The 21,594-nt window shown below is 38.7% G+C and overlaps 1 protein-coding gene across 1 annotated transcript in view; it reads left to right on the forward strand.

The window, feature by feature from the left end:
* Positions 1-7,701: 7,701 nt before the first annotated feature.
* Positions 7,702-21,594, forward strand: part of castor2 (cytosolic arginine sensor for mTORC1 subunit 2) — a 31,852-nt gene continuing 17,959 nt past the window's right edge. The window contains exon 1 of the mRNA XM_037533759.1: positions 7,702-7,814. Coding sequence (XP_037389656.1) covers positions 7,702-7,814 — 113 coding nt within the window. The remainder of the gene's footprint in view (positions 7,815-21,594) is intronic.

Genomic DNA, 21,594 nt, shown 5'->3' on the forward strand with positions numbered 1-21,594 from the left:
CAGCTGCTTGACCACCTCCCGACGCACAGTTTTTATGCTGATGTTAATGCCAGAGGTTTGGAACTCTGCAGGTATTGAGTCAGCAGAGTGTTGGCATCATGCCATATGTGCCTCAGCACTCTGCGACCCCATTCTGGGTGGTCTGACACTTCATGGCTGAGTTGTATTGTTTGTTAAACGATTCCAAATTTCAATAATGCCACTCACAGTTGACTTGTTGCAAGGGTGGCAGCATACAGCACCACACACAAATTCAGTGAGCTTTTTGGTGCCACCCATTCTTTCACAAATGTTTGTAAAGGCATGACCGCATGGCTAGGTACTAGATTTTATACACCTTTGGCAATGGGACAATGAAACAACTGAATTCAGTGATTAAAAGGTGTATCCCAATACTTTTGTCCATTTAGTGTATTGTGTTGTAGACATGGCAAGCCCTGGCTCCTAACATCATCTCTGTAAAGAAGTCAGAGTCTGTGTATTTCTCTACAATGAACCATTTCATGTCAAACCATTCTGAATAACCAATTACATCTCAGTTATTGAACTATGCCGAAAATTTGAAAAATCTGTGGCATTCCCTTTTTAGTTTGAACTATGTAAATGTCATAAATCCACTGGCTTAGAGTGTTCCTAGTGTGGCCATCACAGTTTTGAAAGAAGCCTTTCTGTCCACAGCCAATGTGCAAACATTTCTTCACACATTATACAAAAGATTCTGCAGGGCCATACTTAGCTCTTGTTTTTCACGCTCGAGTTGTCCTGCCAATATAATCTCAAATGAAAGGTCTTGTGTTTTACAGTCTGCTGGTTTGTGTTCTCTCCGGCAATGTGATTTCAGGAAATGTTGCTGTTGAAGGCAGAGATGTAATGGTTGAGGTTTATGCTTGTTAATTGAAGAAGCAAACACTGGTCAAGGTCTGTGATTTGGGGCCAAGAACTCGAGTCTGTATCCCACTGCTGACAACATGCTGCTGTATATTGAAACCCTTATTTATGTACACCAGATAGTGTTTTAACATGATCTAGTGAGTAAACTAAGGTTCACCACAGTTAAGGTGTATTAAGCATAATAGCAAAAGTTAAAATGTTTAAGAGATGCAACAATGTGGGGATTTTTTTTATTTTGAGCTGATATTTTTCAACTGCTTAGTCCAATGCAAAGGTTTGAACTCCCCCAGACAAATGATCTTTCATCGATGTGCCATAAGACTTGGATTGGCATTACAGAGGAATGTAGCACTCATTTCTAAAAGGTTGAAATGAACAAAATACAGACAGCATCACCCAAACATTCTGCTCTTCTGCTCTGTCAGGTATCAGTTTAAAATATTGGTCAAATCTAAACATCTGTTCATTACTGATATTTTCTTAAGTATGTATATGGACCTTCCTATTAAATTAGTTCAAACTGCGAGTCAAAAAGGTTTTTAAAAATATAATGAAGTATTTACACCTTAGATATTTAAAAGGATTATGTTATGTTCTATTTAAATCTGAGGCATTAACTGAGATAGTGAAAAGTTAAATATATACAAGATCATCGTTTATAGGGCGCTTTCTATTGAGAGGCATCTGTCCCAAACCCTAAACCCTAAATTTCAAATAGGAAAAATGATGCTTACATTTTTTTTTCTGGGTTTTTCTGTTTTCTTTTCTTTATTCATTTCCCTGTGAAGCTGTGAGATTTAGATTTTGCATGAGTTTAATTTTTAAATAAAAAAAAAACTTGCTGTCCCACGTTCTCATGTCACGAAACACAAACAGTTTTGGTTCGTTGGCGGGGCCTTATTTTGGCCACACATCTGCATTTAGAGCAGGAAGTGAGACTGCATCCCTGTCTCTCATGGCCACATGGTAAGCAGTAAGATCCCATTGTTTTGAAGTAATTGTGTCCCAAAGTTTGGAAATCAGTGTATAACATTGAGAATTGTCACGACAGAAACGCTTTTTTTCAGTTAAGTGAACTTCTTTGCGTTTAACGAATATATTATGATTTTATGTGTGAACAACTGTTCAAAGCTGCAAGGTGCTTGCTAGTGTTTTTGAGTTCTGCTCAAAATTAGTAGCTAAAACTATCAATAACTAAACATTTGGTAAAATACAAAGGTGAAATGACTATTTTTGGTAGTGACCAAATGGAATATTCAACCATTTATCTTAATGAAAATCCTAATTAAGGTACAGGGCCACTCAAAGCAAAAATATTTCTAAAGTTAAATGTTCACAATGGGTTTCTAACTCTTGAACCAGTTTGGCAGAATGATCCACACGGAATATTTACCAAGTTTGAACGAGGCCCAGCCCATCAGATTTTATACCTGAAACTCTATAACTGTGTTGTATAATAATGATTTAACTGTACCATATTTGTTCGAGAGTCCTTAACAATGTTGCTCAATGTTCTTCATGTTGTTGGACAGCAATAAATATCTTGCTCAATCTTCTTGATGTAGCTAATCATCAGGCTTTCTTATGATCCTGGAAGCTGGTGAGGCTTCAGATTTTTTGCAGACTGTAACTCAACTCAGCGGAATCACACAAAAAAGCGTTTTTTTCCCTCCGGAACAGCTAAACTGTCTTGATGACAAATGTTAGCTGCTCTTCTCAGTAGCTTTAGGCTTATCATTGCAAAAATCCCATTCCTCTGTAATCTATTTATGGGGCTGCTCTAAATACGTTCTGGAAGATAACTACCCACATTTAAAACAGGCATGATACTGAAGCTTCACATCATAACCGCCAAGCCAACGGGCCTAAATAGCGTTAAGCACTTATTGGAATGAATGTGCATAGTTGGGTTTTTTTCGTTTTGTTTTCTTTTCTTTTTTGAGGCCAGAAGCTTGAAATCTTATCAGCTGAGGTGGTGTTGGAGATGAGGTATCAAGGGAGAACCCACATCTAAATGGATGGCTGTCCTTTGAACTGAGCAATGCTTGATTTAGTCCTTTGGGCAATCAGAGTGGCCCCAGGATCTTATCGCCGCTGCATACAAAGAATGCTTTTTTATGGCTCTGTGTGGCCAAAGGCCCTGATTAGCAGCTTGACACAACTTTGTGAATTATTAAACCACTGGGGACTTTTTTAACACGGTGACGTATGTTTAAAACTTCATAACCTGGTGTATTGCAACAGCAGCTCTTCAACAATACTGAGGACTCATGGCCTGGCCTATCACTGTATTATAAAGTGTTTATCAGATTATCAGAGACTCTATCAGATAAATGATAAAGTAAGTGAATGCAGATATTTCAGCATTAAAATGGTATTTTGTCAAGCATTTTCAAAGACATTTACAGAAAGCTTCAACCCTCCCAAAGCATATTGGCCCACAATATTCCGTGCCTTAAAATTCAGGTACTTTCAGAGGCATCATCAGCATAGCCTTGTTTTTTTAAATGCAGGGGTTTTTTTAAATACAGATATAGTCATATGCAAAAACATCCCGTTGAAATTATGTTTTGTTGATTTTCTAAGTGAAAATAAGTTAACATATCCTCTACAGGAAGCTTGTATGTGGGATTTATTTGCAAATATTAGTTAAACATATTGGGGAAAAAAATGAAACAAAATATAAGATGTGCCATAACTTTTACACAGGCCACATTTTATTACATTTTTTTCTCTGCTGTTAAGTTCAGCAAATAAACAGTAATTGAGCACCTAATTGTGCAGAACTGTGTTCTCTGTTGAGGATATTTCAACATAACAAATCAACAAAACATCATTTGACCAGGGACGGCCAAACTTATGTGCCACATTTAACACAAAAATATCTGTTTGATGCAAAATGTAAAATGTAATGTTTATCTATTTCCATAAGTTTGGCTTTCCACCCCATCACACCCGTTTTTGACCTATAAATATAATGTACAGTCACGTTAAGTGAAATAATGCAGAATAATGTATACATATTTGAGTATCATAAATCATCATACAGAAAATTAATATTTCTATAACTTATTGCCCAATCTGAGTGCTGAAAAAATTATTCATTTTTTGGCATATTTTCCCTAATATAATGGCCACTAGTCCACATATATTTCTGATTACTTACATTTATCTGTTTTTTTTTGTTTTGCTTTTCTTTAATTAAAAAAAGTTTGCTCTGCTTTTGACTGTTAAACCATTTAACTTGGTGATTTCCTCGTAAACATTAATAAAGTCAACCAAAAAAAACTAAAACGTCGTGCCACAAGCAAAAAAGAAAAATCTCAATGGCTGTCAATGTGTTGCAAGATAAAATAATGTAAAACAAAACACTATATTTACAAATTAATCTTGATATCTTACTGTATAAGAATTTATTACTAAAGATCCATTCAAAATCAATGAAGTCATTCATTCTTACTTTAAATGTGTCATGTTTCATGAGAGTAACCTTTATGATTAAGTTCTATAATAATACAAATATACAGGATTCTCATAAGACTCTTAAGAGACAATTATTATAGTTTTTGCAGCAGGTGACTTATAAGACTGCAGTGCTACAGGAACATTATATACAAACAAAAATCTTTTATTATATTATATGGAACTATAGAAATTGTGCACTTTCATATAGATCTTTTTTATAAAAGTTTATTTAATTATTTTGTACTGTGCATCATGGCATATGGTTTGAGCCTAGATATGCTTCATGGTTCAGTTGTTACCTACTTCAGTACAATTAAAATAGGCCTGGTATTTGTTTGGCAACTGCTTCACTAAATAGTGACTCTGTATTCGGTCTTTTCTGATGCAGTTATCTCTGTTTTAAAGAAGATGAGTCCTTTTCACTCCTGACCTGCATATCTGATCCTTTCTCTGGATTTAGACAACAGTCACAAAGAGCTGGGCCCTTTTAATCCTGATTTGGGCAATAATTAACCCTTCTGTAATCCTATCAGGCTTCATGAATCTCACTCTTTGTGATTCAACTGTTGTTTTTAAATCTTGAGTAGGTTAATGCTACACCTATTAAAGAGGGGAAAGAGGAATTCTGCCGTTTTTTCAAAATCTTTGCATAATTAAACCAAAGTCATTCAAAGTGGTTTGGTGTGAAATGCTCCATTCTAGGCCAGACATCTGGAGTGTTTAATGCGTCGAAAAGCTCCCTCAGAGAAAGTTAATACATTGTATAGTTACAAAGATGCTCTTTACAGTCTAACATATTATTTTATAACATTTTTGCAGTGAGGATTTGGCCCAAAACATATATGTTTAAAAGGTGGAGAGGTACTTGTAGATGTTGTGAGGCAAAATTGTCCCCAAAGAAAATACATTTTTCCAGATTTACCACTATTTTACCATCAACAACACATAAAAATGTCACACAAACAGGTTCTGTTGTGGTTTTGAATACTTTATTAAATACCAGTTTTTGCATTGTACACATCGTGACCCCTGGTTCCCATCACCTCCACTGTAAAGAAATTCAAAGTTTCTCTACAATTGATCATTTGGCATCAAGCCACTCTGAATGACTTTGTCTACATCTCTCTGACTGAATTATACAGAAATTTTGAAAAATTGGTGGAATTCCCCTTTAAACCTTGTTTTTAATTCTAATCTTACCCTCTAAAAGGAAGCTTTTGTAATACTATCTGCTATGACTAATTCAAGCAGTGGTGGCTATAGTTACTTGTCCTCGGCTCTACTGAAGTTGAAAAACTTTCATGTTTAGTTCCTTATTCTTTTGTGTGTGTGTTTCATTGTTACTTTGCGGTTGCTCACACCTCTCCCTTTTGAGCTGTATCATTTCATTGTAGACTAGAAGACTTGAGGATGTAATTACTAAGACTTTTGCTGAAGAAGACTCAAATATGTTCAAGTATGATTTGGGGGACTCTGTAGGGCCAGACGGTATCAATACTTCTGTATCAATGCTTTTGATCCTGACATTGCTTTTCAAGAATTGATTTTCACATGAAAATAGGCACCAAGTGTTTTTAATTAATGTAGTAATGTGAAAAATTTTTTATTAATTAATGTTCTTATTAATTAATGTAATGAAATGTAATATTTTTCCAAGTAGTTCTGTTAGATCAAATCAGATTAAACGGTAATTTCATCAATTTTTGCATCATTTTTACATACATTTGTACTTAATTATGTTGATGCAATACAATCAAAATTATTCAGAGTAGTTTGTTGTAAAATGGTTTACTGTAAAGAACTCAGGTTTCTTTATAGTGGTGGTGATTGGAACCAGGGGTCTACATGTCTACAGCACAAATATAGCCATTTTATTTACTATCCAAAACATCCAGTGAACCTACAAGTGCTTTATATGATTTATATGTTATGTTGATGGTAAAATAGTCGAAAATCTGGGGAAAAAGGTTTTCTTTGGGGAATATTTTGTGCTATAACGCCCTGCATATAATGGGTTAAGATAAAAAAAAGTTAACAAGTCATTTTATGCCAAAACTTTTTCACAAATCTAGTGTAAAACAGTGTCTCATGCATCAGGCAATGTATTCATAAACATGTCATGTAATATGTTTCCATAAGGAAGCTTTCAGAGACATTAAAGTCTTCAGATGTCTGGTTCCTATCACCACCACTATGAACATTTCTGACTCAGCAAGCTTCTTTAGGACAGAGCATTTCACACACAACGCTCTGAATTACTTTGTTTACATCTTAACAATTTGAATTATGTAGAAATTGGTTCCCATTGAATTAGGACATTGTTGGCTCTCTGTGTGTAAAATGTTACTCTGTGTTGAGCTGCTAGCAAGTAATGAGGGGTGAAAACAGGGAGGGGTTGGTGAGACCCACCTGCTGTAAAAACTGTTTACACCTCCCCACAAACATGGCTGTGCTGAGAGTGACATCTTTCTTCATGTTAAACAATCACGTACAGCTGCTACAACAAAAAAACGGCACTGATTCACAGCTGACAGAGCTAAATGTTGACTTGCTCACATATAAAGATGAAAGTCCAGTTGACTTTGGTTTTGTAATTCCTAAATATTTCCATGGAAATCTATTACATCAGTGTTACTGAAGGAAAAAAAATAAATGATTCAGTCCAAAACAGACAGATATTGCATTCCGCTTTTTCTCCAGTGAATGAAAAGTTTACCCCAGCTGCTTGAGAAAGGGACATGACGCTGATATCCACGTTTTCGCCATGTTCTTATTCAAATTGTCTCTTCCACCTTAAATGTTGTTGCACATACATTCCAACGCCTAGACAGCAGCTGTCCTAACATCATTTAAGGAGGAACAATAACCAGAGATCTAAAGCCTGCCATAGCCTTTTTTTTGGATGAACTACATTTCCCATAATGCACTTTGACCCATTTTGTCCCGCCTCCTTTTTTGAGTGGCAACTTGTTTGTTTCACTGTAACCAGCTGCTGGACCGATCCACTCCTGTCGGAGTGGAAACACGGGGGCCGACAGTCCTCGCTTTTTTTTCCTCCCTTCCCGTTCACCTCGTTGTGCTTTGCTTTTATTTCACCCTGCTTCTCTTTCTCTCTCACTTTTTTCCTCCGTGGACAACTTTTTTCCTTCTCTCTCTCTGTCCCTTCTTATCCGCTCCGTCCCCCCCAAAAAAAAGGTTTTAAGGAGCACTGTCCTTTGGCTTATAGCTCTAGTTATTTATTTATTTATTATTTTCTATTTCTCTGTTTTTTTTTTAATGAACAAAGAATAGACGTGTACATGTACAAATAATTTTAGATGCACCACAAATGAGAAGACGCAAAAGATGGAACTGCACATTTTAGAGCACAGCTTGAAAGTAGCTAGTATAGCAAAAGAGGGCATCCAGATCTGCACTCACGGATTAATCAAACTAGCCTTCCTGCCCTCCAAAACGAGGTAAGTAGCCCTTTCTGCACGTCCACTGCAAGTTCACACGACCTAAAACTGAAATACCTGTTCAAAGCGCTGTTCGCCTGAATTATCTCGCTGCTAGACTGGAATCAGGCTAGGCGGCTAAGCTAGGCACGTCTGCTGTGTGAAGCAATTTAGCAGTTTGCTCGAACTTAACGTTACTTCAGCCTTTCATTCAGAAACACGCATCCTGCCTTCGCCTTGTTGACGAGGGGAAAGCACAAGAGGCCAGCGCTTTGGTCCGATAACCTGTCAGGTTCGGTGTGTTTTCTCTGCTAATACCGAAGTTCATTCGACGTTAAGGGGGTGTGTGCGAGCTCAAAGCTCGGCAGTGCTGTTTTCTCTTCCTTTCCCTCTAAAAACAACGCGGAGTTGGTGCTTTAAATCAAACTTGAAGCTGTTGTTTGTGAGCAGCCTGATGCTGAACGCTTGCTAACAGGCGATGGTGCAGTCCTCGTCCACTGTAACGTTAGTCTGTATGCTGGCCGAAGCCGTTTCGCTTGTGCCACCGGTCATTTGCAGCCGCTCAGTCCAACAGAATGACCGTTTTTGTTTTCTTGTTTCGGAGAGATGTGTATATATATGTATATGTATGTATATGTGTATGTATATGCACTATATTCAGTTGCGCCCCCTCCCCCTTGCAGCAGTGGAATTGTACTGGCCACTGGGAAAGCTGTAAACAACTGCAGTGCAAAAGAGTGATAAGTTGGGGCCTGAAAAAAAGCTGCATTCATTTTAAGTAGTGGCCCACCTTCTTGTTTTTAAGAGTCTTCAGCAGATCCTACACGCGTTTATTGGCGTTGATATCGACATAACTTTCTTTTGGATGTGATTCGTGGTCTGAAGATGAGGCCAAGTGGTAGCGTGTAATGCTGGGTGGGCGATGTGGCGGTGTTTTATCATCATTGCGGTTAATTACATCACAATACCTTTTCTGAACATATCGTGAACATCGTCAGTGCTTGAAGGCCCACTTGTGCTGTTACGTTCATGCAGTTTTAGCCAAAGATTAATAATCATTAAATGATTGTCATAAATGTTTTTATTTTCTTGTTCATTGCTTGCAACTGTGAACATACAAGCCTAGGGTAGCCTTACTTGTACTTGTGACAAATCAACGCTCGCACATAATGTCTTCAGGTACACATTTCAAAACATACTAGACTGCTCGTGTTGAATTCACTGTCTCTATCATGTAAAACAGTCACATTTACATATGTCCACCTACAACAGTTTAGCCCCACCCACTCACACGTTATAAGGAGTGTTTTAGCCTACACTTATTTTCTTTTTCAATGAGGCACATTATAGGACCGCTTGAATACACTGTAGCATGTGAAATGCTGATTACATACTGCAAAAATGTCTCCAAGTATTGTTGCATTACATTTCTGCCTATTGCCCACCATTAGTTTAACAACCTATGGGGTGGACATTTGAGGGTCTAAGCCTGTTTCCTTCTGGATGGCCCGATTCTTCAGAAGAAACCACACATCCATGGTGTCTCTAATGTCCTCTTGCTGTGTTTGCAGAGGCACAGTCCTTGAGGCCATCTCATCTCCTGGATTTACTGAGCCATGAGTTGGGGCCTTAATGAACCCACAGTGGGGCTTTTAAAGATAAAGAACCCCCCCCCCCCCCCCACATGCTGTTAGTCACTGAACACGCAAGTAGGCTTATATGCAGTGGAGTTGGATTTTCTGGACACAGATTAAGCCGGATCTTGGACATTAAAGTAGTTGTCGATGACCGATTTGGTGCAAGAAAATATCCACTTTAGTCTCAGTCTAGGCTTAATCCCCCGGTGAACAGGCCTTGCTGTGAGCTTGATGACAAGATGATTACAGAAAGTGATTCATTTTGTCAGTGACTCTTTGAAGCACAAGTTGCCTAAACGTAGAGTTGACATGTCAAGATATTGAATATATTTTGCATTAGTGCTGGTAAGGGTGTCACGATATGCATATTGATATCGATATAGGAGTTGCGAAATGATGCATACCTTGAATCTGATACAGTTCGATTTTATGCTGTATAAGCATTTGTAATGTCAGGCATACTACTGTAAAATTGGATTGGTTTCCACTGTTGTCAAGATCCACGTCCTACTTTTTTTTTTTTTCTTTCCTTTTTCACCTGAGGTTCACTCAACAAGATTCATGTGTGTTTATGAATCAAAAATTGTCATTCATTTTTAAAGGACTATGTTCCTTTTATTTTTTTTGCCCCTCATTATCCCTTAGAATGAAGCTACATACAGGTTTTGTTCCTGTGCATTTAAGACTAATGTTTGTAAATGAGTTCTAGTCTGATTGGCTTTCTTATTTAAAAAGCACTTGGAGCTGAAACGATCCTTAAAGGTTTAGCATGGTTGGGACATGACAAAAATCAGGAAAATACATTATATTGTGGGGCAGAAACTATAATACATATTGTATCATGATGTGTGTGTATTGTTCGACCCATATTTGCATGTGTATTTCCTTGTTTGTTTAATGTGTCAATGTCAGGGACCTGAAATGTCAGTTCACATTTTATTCTGAGTAATTTTAGAACAAGCAGCAGAACTATATAATACACGTTTAGTTAATGGGACACTCCAGACAGACAAGGAAAAATCCCCTTCTGATGACATATCTTCAAAACAGGAGGTGCTACAAGTAATAGTACAGCTGCGCTGGTGTGGATTTTTGTGTAGCTCCCAAAATCCACCCAAAGGCATTGTAGTTTCTCAAAACCTCATCCCACCTTCATGGTACCTTACCAGAAGAGGGCTTTTCTTAGTCTGTCTGGGGTGTCCCTTTAAGCTGTTTGGTGGCAGTTATTACAAACACCACTGCAATTTAAGTAATTTTCTTTATACTAATGTTGCAGGAGAAGCATGTTATGAAGGGTGTGTCAGGCTTTGAAAGACATGCTTTCTGATAGCTGGAGGCCTAAGAAACAGTAATGATGATGTAACTGAAGCCTGGAACAGCATCAAATAAGAAAAAGGAAATTGGAAATAAAATTCCCAGGTCTAGTCCCTTGTTAAAGCTGACCTATCAGGCATGCTTAAGGCTATTAATTTATCTGTTTAAGCTTCTCTCTTGCCACAGGAAAAGGCTATTAAAACAAACTTGAGTAGGGGGAGAGAGAGCCTTGTTTTCACATTCCTTTTGCAGCTTGTGGTTTTGTGTCTAGCTGTGAACTCTGTGTCTTCAGGGTCTTCTATTGTGTTCAGCGCTGGCTCTCTGACTCCGCAGGCTGTGGAATCTGTTTCAAGAAAGAACCCCTCACACCCTTTGGCTTTGAATGGGATTGAATATAGAAATACATTTCTGGGCCTGTTCTTTTTAGCCTATTCATTGGTTTGACAAATTCTGGCTGGCTACCCCCTTTATCACGCCAGCAATCAAAAGTTTGTACCCACTGTTTTTTCAGTAATATAAAATGAATTTACTTGCATATACATGTATAAAATTAGTATACTGAAATGATAATGCTCTACAGCTTAGATTACTTGCAGTATTTTGTATTGTGTCCAGTGGTTAATGGGACTGTAGATGATGATTACAAAATTATTGAGAAAGAGAAAGATCAAATCTTGAGACTGAAGTCCTCCCGTATTTTTTTTTTTGTTGTTGTTGTTGTTAACATTTTAAAAGCTTCTTGTCGAGCGTGACGGCTAAAATGCCTTCTTATGTTTACTTCATAATATTTCAGTTGACCGTTTAAAAGTTATACACTTTGGAACAGAAGTGAATGTTTGCTTGCTGTTGGCCTTTTTTTAAAGCTTCTTTCAAACTTCTCTGCAAAGAGTCTCACAGTGGTGTAGAATGCAGACAACGGCAGGCCAGCGTGCTAAAGGAGGTGTGGCGAAAGTTGCTTACTGTCGAGAATGCTGTTGACAGCTCTCACACGTTGTGCTGCCTCACTGTTTAGCTGGCTTTGTCGAAAGGGAGATTCAGCTGTGTCACTGGGGATGAGGTGTGAAGTGGAGGAAAAGTGAACAGCACAAGCTAAACACCATGGTCTACACACAAAGCAGAAACACGGTTTGGTTCATTATTAGCAGTGAATGGCTATTTAGGTTTGCGTAACTTGCAGTCATCTTACATGGATGAAGTGGCACAAATCAGATTTTTTTTCTTCCAGTGCTGTGTGAACACTCAAACCTTATGTTCAGCAATTTCTCTTTGGCTGAGTCGTGTTTGAAGCCCCTGTAAAGTACTCAATACGCTCACGCTTAGATGCACACATCAGCTGAATTCTGTATGAACGCAGATATTCTCTGTCCCTTGTATTGAATGTAGTACTGAGAGGGGGGTCGGACACAAGCCTATATAAACGTACCCTGCATAAAAAATGTTTGCTTTAACTATATCCCATATACATCACATTTTCTCTTAGAGAACTGGGACAAAACACTTTACATCTTATCACTTGTGGACTTGCTGTTGTTGCTGTGCTAGCGCCCTTAAAGTGTTTGGGAGTACAACTATTTTTAGCTGCACTCTTCATTTTTAGTAAGTGATTAGTAAATTCAGTTTGACCTATATTAAATTAAGAGCAGTGCAAAAGCATAAAATTTTGTTTTAGTGTGTGAACATTTTCTTTTTTTGTAAATGTATGCTCATAACAAATTTGAGGCCTGCAACATGTTCCAGAAAAGTTGGGACAGGAGCGTAATTACCACTGTGTTACATCACTGTTTTCTTTTAAAAGCATTTAATAAATGTTTTAAGACTAAAGACGCAAACTGACCCAGTTTTGAAAGCCAGATTTTTTGCCATTCTTCTGTTCTACAAGTCTTCAGCTGTGCAGTCATATATGACTTTTGTCGTTGTATTTTGAGCTTAACAAGGCACACATTTTTAATGGGAGACCGTTTTGGACTGCTGGCAGGCCAGTCTAGCACCCACACACTCTCTGATTACACAGCCATGTGAGTTGTGACACCTGCAGAATGTTTCTTGAAATAAGTCTAGGTGTCACTGCAGAAGACTGCACCTATATGACAGCAGATCCAAAATATGTACGGCATTAATGGTGCTTTCACAGATGTGTTGGTTACCCACAAACCCCCTCTTATCATGTCAGACCCTGTATTTTGAACTTTATGCTGTTAAAATCTTGTGAGTCCTTTTGTTTTTGGCCTGAAGAGCATGTCTTCCATTACTTTTTTATAAAATCTGAAAGGTTGATGCATCAGACCATAGTACATATTTCTACTGTGCATCAATTCATTTCTGATGAGCTCAAGCCTAGAGAAGTCAACAGGACTGACCGCTGTTGAGATATGACTTCCACTGTGCATAATACAGTCTTAACTTGGGCCCGTGTGGTCATATCCATCACAGAAGAATGCCAGTTTTTAATGCAGTGCTCTCTGAAGGATCATATATCACAGGCATTCGTTTGTAGTTCAGCCTTCTTTTAGCCTTTTGCTCTATGCACAGAGATTTTTTTTGATGATATTATGCAGAGGGTGGAATAACAATCCCAGGCTGAGGAATGTTATTTTTAAGGTGTTAAGGCGAGTGGCAAGCCTCGACCCATCATTGCATATAAATGTCTAAGCCTTTCCTGAATGCTTCTTTTATGTCCAAGCATTATTGCATGAAACTGTTTAAAATGTTTTTTGAAACTTTCACAATGTACCTAATCTTAAAGGGCCCCTGCCCCACCATAAATTACTGCTGTGTGCTTTTATTTCTCGTTTTAGAGACAGAGACAATAGCTCATCTGTTGCTGCAGATCTTTTGTGTTGGTCCTCCTCTAGTCCTTCATCAGTGGTCATAGGACGCTGCCCACAGGACACTGTTGGCTGGATATTTTTGATTGGTGGATTATTCTTGTTCCAGAAGTGGCAGCAGTTTAAAAATTACAGCAGCACAGCTGTGTCTGATCCACTCATGCCAGCACAACCTATGGTGGTTCTCTGAGGGATCCTGACCCTTTAAGAACAGAGCGAAAGGGGGTTAAAAGTGTGCAGAGAAACAGATGGACTACATAATTGTAGAACTACGAAGCCAGTACAATTTGACTGGATTTTACAAGCATGACTTTCTTTGTAAATTTCATGCATCCAAAATAACTACTTCATGCCCTTTCCCAAAACATAATGTTGAGTCCGAAAAACCTGAAAAATCAGGCGCTCCTGATAATTTTAGGAGTTTTGTTTTATCCTATGTTTCAGGCTTAATAATTGGATTTAGGGCAGATGAAAGGAATGTGTAATTAGGCATTGGATTCGGCTCCGTCTGTTCAGAATTTATTTTGGTCGCTAGTTGGTGCATTGAGCGAATTTTTGTCTGGGATTTGGAAATAAAATCACTTGTTTGTTTATTTCCTTGTGCCCCTGAGAGTGCAGGAACAGAGATGATGAGCGAAGCGTGTTGGGTGAGTGAGTCACAGCTTGTTGAAAATTTACAAAGGAGAAGCTCTGTAGCTCCAGTGTTCTGATTTAAGGGGCCAAAACAAAAAATATCCACCATTCCATCAGGTTTGTCATTTTGTTGTCTCGTTTGCCTGTGTATTCCACACCCCACGCAAAGCGTCACAGCCTCTTGAATTAGTTTTACACACGTCACCGTTTCTCTGGGAGCTGAAATATGTTCACAGTTTGACAGAGGCCTCTCTGTAACGTCAGAGATATTTTGAATATGCAGAGTGAAATTCAGCAAGACACCTCTTCCTCACCCCTGTTCTCAATTTATATAGGACTCTTGCCATTCCTGCTTGTGCAGAAGTCATCTTGTACATTCAATTAAACACTGTACAAGAGCCATCTCGATCCCTGGATTACACCCGATTACTCCATTAAATTAATTATTGACAAAAAAAAAAAATCACCTGCTCAGAATCAATAAGAGATGTAAGATAGAGAAATCTTTCTAACAATTCCTAGTTTACCTAAAGACATTTTCACAAGGCACATTTTGATATTTTGACACATTTTAAAAATGGCCATTAAAAACTCTTGCTACAGTGATTTTTATTCAGCATTTCACATATTGCACGGCACTTTATCCAATTAAACAGGACTAATTATGCTCTTATTTTCATGAAACATGTACTTGTTCAGTGTTTAATTACAGACGATATCCACAATTAGCTCAGAAGAATATACCACAATAAAATGCATCATATCAACATATTGCCCAGCACTAGTATTTAATTGTATATGCTCACAGATTTTTTTTCTTGGCTTATCTATCATGCACAATAAACATTTGTTTTTTAATGGATCAAACCAGCATTTAAAAAAAATTTTAAATAGAAAAAGAAAGCGCTCCATCAAAAGTAAGAGGTGACTGTCATGCAGCATGATGGTAAAAGGTTAGCAGCAGCATTCAGATACAGAGAGCACTTACCTGTGCAACGGTAAGTACCTCAGAAAACTGCAACGCAGACCTGCTGAAATAAAGAGAATGGCCGTTGGACAATTTTGTCTCTTTTAAGCAAAAACCACTTTCAATCTTGGCTGATTGTGATTGTGCCCTACAGTATCATGTTTCATCCCCCCCCCCCCCCCCCCCCCCAAATCCCCTCATTTAATCTCTAAAGAAAATGCTCAGCTACCTTCCCTGATACCGCTTTTCACTTTGAAACATGTCACAGAAAGGAAGGAATGTCTTATGATTTCCACGCTGACTTTAAAACTGATCGCTTTATCAATCATCAAAGTAATTGTTAGATTATTTGATTACTAATATAATTCATGGTGACAGCTCTTAACTGTACAAGCCTTTGCTCTGTGTTTGATTTTTCACAACTGGGCCACAAATACTTTTCCTCATCAGTTCAACCTATTGCCGCGGGGGACATGGCGAAAGGCCAGCGGCCAGAGAGCTTCCCCACAGCTAATCAAAACCTTCAAGAAATCCTCCTTCCCTCTTTTGGCAGCGTCAGATAAGATGCTGCTCTCCAGAATCAACAAACCTTCCTGGTATCCCCCTCTGAGAGAAAATAATACAGGGGGTCTGCTAGCAAGGCCATAAATAAGGACTCCCCTTGCCTAATATCATGGGTCGGGTTTTATGAGAGACATAAAAAGGTGCCTCACGTCTCACTGGCTGTGTGCACACCAGGCTGTCTTTGCATAAGCCAGCTCGTGTGGCGCATGTATTCAAATACGGCTCTCTTTTGCAATACCTGAATAAGTGGCACATGTAGTGTGTTGGCTTGCGGCTTATATAACATTAGGGTTTCTGTGTTTTTAACCCTGTAAAGTGTAATGAGTGAGTGCTCTGCTCCACTTTAGAGTCCGACAGATATATAGTTTGACTGATGTCAGCCAATATAAGCAATAATTATATTTCATTGATTCACAGCAGTAATGCATCAGTAACAGGATGTGCTTTTGTTGAGCATATCTGATGATGAATCTTCAGGCACCAAACATGTCTTCTCTAATCAACAACATGAGGGGTAAGGGGGAGATATTGAGATTTCTTGCTCAACTACTACTTTAAGGCTCTAAAACAAGGGTCCCATATGAGAGCTTAAGGGGCATTTGAGGTTTTATTTAATGTTAAAGTAAGTATGTGGAAGTGTATGTTTATTAGTAGTTCTTATGTAATCATAATCCACAGCTACCACTATTACTGATAGTGATAGAAATATTAATCATACTTGTGATAATTTGTAGTAGAAGTAATAATTTAGTGTTTGAATAAATCACATAAAATTTCATTTAACAATAGAATTATATGGGACTGTATTTAACAGCAATGGCATTCCTACTGAAAGCAGGTGAAGTCACTGCGAGTGACATGTTGGCGAAGTAAATTCAGTTTATTCTGCGTTCAGTTTGATGCAGTTTATTCTGAGTTCTCAGTGGATTCGTTTGATAATTTTCTTTATTTCTTCTGTGTATCTGCCATTTTGTCATGAATGAATCCATGAAGGCAGGTTTACTTAACTTTTGGTCTGAATTAGACTTGTAGTTAAACTCCCAGGGAGCACATTATAAAAAAATTATTTAAAAATTTTTTTACAAAAATGTTGTGAAGTTTAAATGAAAAACATAATAGGAATATAATAAAACATGGTTTAAAAATCGCTTATCAGACCTGTTTGAGAACTGTTTGGGCAGAGTCCTAAAATTCTGACGCAGAGCTTATCAGTTTCTTAGTTGCTTCATTGCTGGATGAGCTGGCAAGGCCGGTTGACTAAACGGACTAGCGAATTGTCACATTCCAGCTTGACTCAGTTGTGCTTAGGTTAGCTTAATTTTGTTGTTTACTGTTTCATGTTAAGTTTCTCCAAACAATTTTTTGTTGAAGATGTGGTGGCATGGGGCGCCAGGGAGCACGTAATGGAGTAGACGCGTTTTAGCTGGGGGCTCCAGGCCAAGCTGATTTAACTCAGTTTTTCTACTACTTATTTTGGAAATTTGAGTGTTCCTTAGTTTCCGAACTCTACTAGCACAGTTTGACATCGACACAGTGACAATTTGGTTTGAAATGGCTCCGAAATCGGCCAAAAGCTCAAAGGATACGGAGAATCGTCAACCGGCCTCAACTGCTTCTCCCACACGTGGCATGTCGGAATCCGGCGAAACAGTCGCCGATTCTCCTCCAACGTGGGCTAAGAACTTGACAACGTCTGTCCAAGGTGGGCTCGATAATATCTCCTCTCGGCTAAGCAACATGGAGCAAACCCTGGCGGCGGTCCGGACGGAGCTGAAAGATTTTAAAGAAGCACTGAGTTCGCTCGGCGAAACTGTCTCGGCTCATGACTCACGAATTGATGCACTAGAGACAGCGCTGAAGGGGCTAGAGAGAGCCAACGCCACCATGCAGTTGAAAATAGACGATCTGGAAGGCCGATCCAGACGAAACAACATACGAATAATTGGAATTCCAGAAGGAACGGAGGGAACGCGCCCCACGGATTTTGTGGCGGGTTTGCTGCCCAAACTTTTGGGTGAAGAAAACTTCAAACTGCCCTTACTGGTGGACCGAGCGCATAGATCGCTCCGTCCTCGCCCGGCTGAGGGTGCCAAGCCTCGACCGTTCATTGCACGGATTCATCTATTTCAAGTTAAGGAAAAGATCTTGCAGCTCCGGAGATCCCATGGTCCTCTTCAATTTCAAGGACATAAAGTGCTCATTTTTCCGGACTACACCAGCTCCGTTATGGAGAAAAGGAAGCAATTCACGGAGGTGTTGCAAGAGCTCAGGAACTTGAAAATAACTCACTTTCTTCGGTATCCTGCGAGGCTTCACGTCGAGGTTGATGGTCATTCACGGAGCTTTTCTGAACTGGCAGAAGCGAAGGCATTTGTGAGTTCTGTCTCGAAGACCAACAAGGATGAGTGAAGGGTGAGCTTATTTAGTCTTTTGACCTACAAAGAGGTAAAAGCGGAACATTACCTAAAAATTTGTTCAAAACTACTTGTTATCGTTCGGCTTAGATGTGAACTGTGTCATACTGTTTTATTACTATTCTTAAAACTGCCGTGTTTACGGCAGTCGTTATTTTTTTTCATTTTACTATACTCTTTATTTTGATTCTTCACTGTTAATATTTATCCTTCTTGTACAATAAGATGCGTGCAGTTGCATTATAAATATTAGAGTGTCCGTGGATATTGTTGAATATAAGTTTGTATTGGAACAGAATAATATTTTATGTTAATTTATTCCCTTTTTTAAGTATTTAGAGACATGTGTGATCCAACTTCTCTTTTTGTGTTATGTGATTTGCTTGGTTCTGGGGCCCCTGACAGCCGTTGCTGCAGGTTTGCGTAGTAGAGGTAGTTACTCTATAGCTGTTGGCCTACCTAAACTTATGGGATTATTTAGACATTCCCGGGGTGGGAATAGGTCTATTTGTGGGTTTGGGACAGAGGGGTGGGTTTTTTTCTTTTTTAGTTGTATGTTTCTATTTTTTTCTCTAGTTGTCAGTCTTCCTTTTCTTGCAGTTTCTTTGGTCTCTTCAGACAAGCTTACTCCTGTGCACTATGAGTCAGATGTCATCTAGGATTAATACTTGTACTTCTGGCATCACCTTAGCCTCATGGAATGTTAGAGGAATGGGTCATCCAATCAAAAGGGGTCGGGTTTTCTCGCATCTGAAGATGTTGAAAGCTGATATAATTTTTTTACAAGAAACGCATATTAGTCCCACCCAGCAATCTACGTTTAGAGCACGTTGGATATCCCAGGTATTCCAGGCCTCATTTTCTTCAAAAGCTAGGGGTGTGGCTATTCTTTTTAAAAAAAATATCCCATTTCATCTTGAGAAGATGATAGCAGATCCACAGGGCCGATACATTATTGTATCTGGCCATATTAATTCATTTCCTCTCACACTGATTAATATCTATGGCCCTAATTTTGATTGTCCTGATTTTTTTCGTAAAATCTTTGGTCTGATCCCACTTGCCTTGAGTGAGAATATTATTATGGGAGGTGATTTCAACTGCTATTTAGATCCATATCTGGATAGACTCTCTACTAAGACTCCACCCACGTTGGCCACAGTACAAACTCTTAATAATCTACTCAAAGCAGGGAACATGGTGGATATCTGGAGGCTATGTCATCCAACTGGCAGGGACTATTCATATTACTCACATGTACATAAGTCTTATACAAGGATTGATTACTTCCTTGTGTCTTCTGAGTTGGTATCCAAAGTTTGCAATGTTAAATATCATAATATATTAATATCCGATCACAGCCCAATTACATGTGAGCTTCAGAACATTGTCTCCAAACCAGCATATGCATGGCAGTTTAATTCTAATCTTTTATCAGATCCTGCCTTTGTCAATTATATGAAGGTAAAGTTCGCAGAATTCGCAGAATTTAACGACACAGCAGATGTATCAGACTCCACTCTCTGGGAAACGCTCAAAGTTGTTGTCCGTGGCTATATTTTGGCATTCGAATCCTCAAAGAAAAAAGAAATGAATCAGAGACTTGTTGAAATTGAGAATATGCTAAAAATAACAGAACAGAAATATAAGTCTTCCCTTTCAATTTCAGATTATAATAAAATTTTACAACTTAGGTATGAATATAATACTATTCTCAGACAGAGAGTTGAGCACCTTTTACTTAAACTTAAGAGGAAACAATTTGAGTTGGGAGACAAACCAGAGGGACTTTTGGCAAGGCAGCTTAGAGGAATTCGTGCGAAACAAGCCATTCATAGGATTCAGTCAAGATCAGGGGATTTAATTACGGATCATAAGGAGATCAACAATAGATTTAGAGATTTTTACACAGAATTGTACTCTGCCAAATTCTCGGCTTCAGAATCTGAACTGGATTCTTTCTTTAAAGATCTTGCCTTGCCGAGACTATCTGACTCAGCTAGAGAGTCACTGGATTCCCCTGTTACTCAGTCTGAGATCCTTGAGGCCATTAAAAGCTTTCCTTCTGGTAAAGCAGCTGGGCCAGATGGTTTTGGCTGTGAATTCTATAAATTTTTTTCTTCCAAGCTCTGCCCGTTTCTGCGGAGAATGTATGACGAATCTATTGTAAACAAACAATTCCCTGATTCCTTATATCATGCCAACATATGTCTTTTGCTGAAAAAGGGGAAGGATGATACAGACCCCGCCTCATATAGACCCATTGCCCTGCTCAATTTTGATCAAAAAATAATATCTAAGATAATGGCCAATCGATTAGCTAAACACATATCAGAGATCATTCACCCTGATCAGACAGGGTTTATTCCTGGTAGATTTTCCTTTTGTAATGTGCGTTTGCTTCTTAATGCCATGCGTGTGGCACAAAAAAGCAATTCCACTGCGGCTGTTGTTTCACTTGATGCACAAAAAGCCTTTGACCAAGTGGAATGGCCCTATATGCTTTATGCATTGAGGAAATTTGGATTTGGGGACTTTTTTATTGATTTGGTTAAGGCCATATATTTGCATCCATCATCTTCCATTTTAACCAATGCTGACCGTTCAACTCCTTTTTCACTTCAGCGTGGTGTTCGACAAGGGGATCCCCTCTCCCCACTTCTTTTCAATATTGCATTAGAGCCTCTTGCAGTGGGAATACGGAAACATCCAGACATTCGTGGTATTAAAATGGGAGATCTGGAGGCTCTAGTCATTCTTTATGCAGATGATCTGCTTCTGTGCCTCTCAGATCCTGTATCTTCTATCCCCTCTCTCCTGGAATATCTAAAACTATTTGGTCAGCTGTCAGGATACACAATTAACTGGAATAAAAGCGAATTGATGCCACTCTCTCAAAATTTTGATCCAAATCTTTTGGCCTCCTTTCCCTTTAAGGTGGCCAGGGAACATTTAACTTATCTTGGGCTTCAGATTTCCTGGGATCCAAAAACAATATTTAGGTTAAACTTTCAAGCTGCGTTAGAAAAGTTAAGAACAGACGTTGAAAGGTGGAAATTGCTCCCCTTGTCTTTGATTGGTAGAATAAATGCAGTTAAAATGATTACACTCCCAAGAATTTTATATATTTTTCAAAATCTTCCTATTTTCCTCCCAAACTCTTTTTTTCAACAACTGGATGCAATTGTCTCATCCTTTGTCTGGGCTCAGAAGACCCCACGTATTTCCAAAATGCATCTACAGAAAGCTTCAGTCGATGGTGGACTAGGCCTGCCCAACTTTAAACACTATTACTGGGCTGCAAACGCCAGAGCAATTTCCTTTTGGCAACTGGGATCACGTGAGGGACTCATTTTGAATTCTACACCACTGTGGGTTAAATATGAGGCCGGATCAGTTACAAAGACATCCTTACCGGTCTTTCTGTTTTCTAAGGTGTCACCTAGC

Source organism: Pygocentrus nattereri, chromosome 23, assembly GCF_015220715.1.
Source record: "Pygocentrus nattereri isolate fPygNat1 chromosome 23, fPygNat1.pri, whole genome shotgun sequence".
NCBI classification, from domain to species: Eukaryota; Metazoa; Chordata; class Actinopteri; order Characiformes; family Serrasalmidae; genus Pygocentrus; species Pygocentrus nattereri.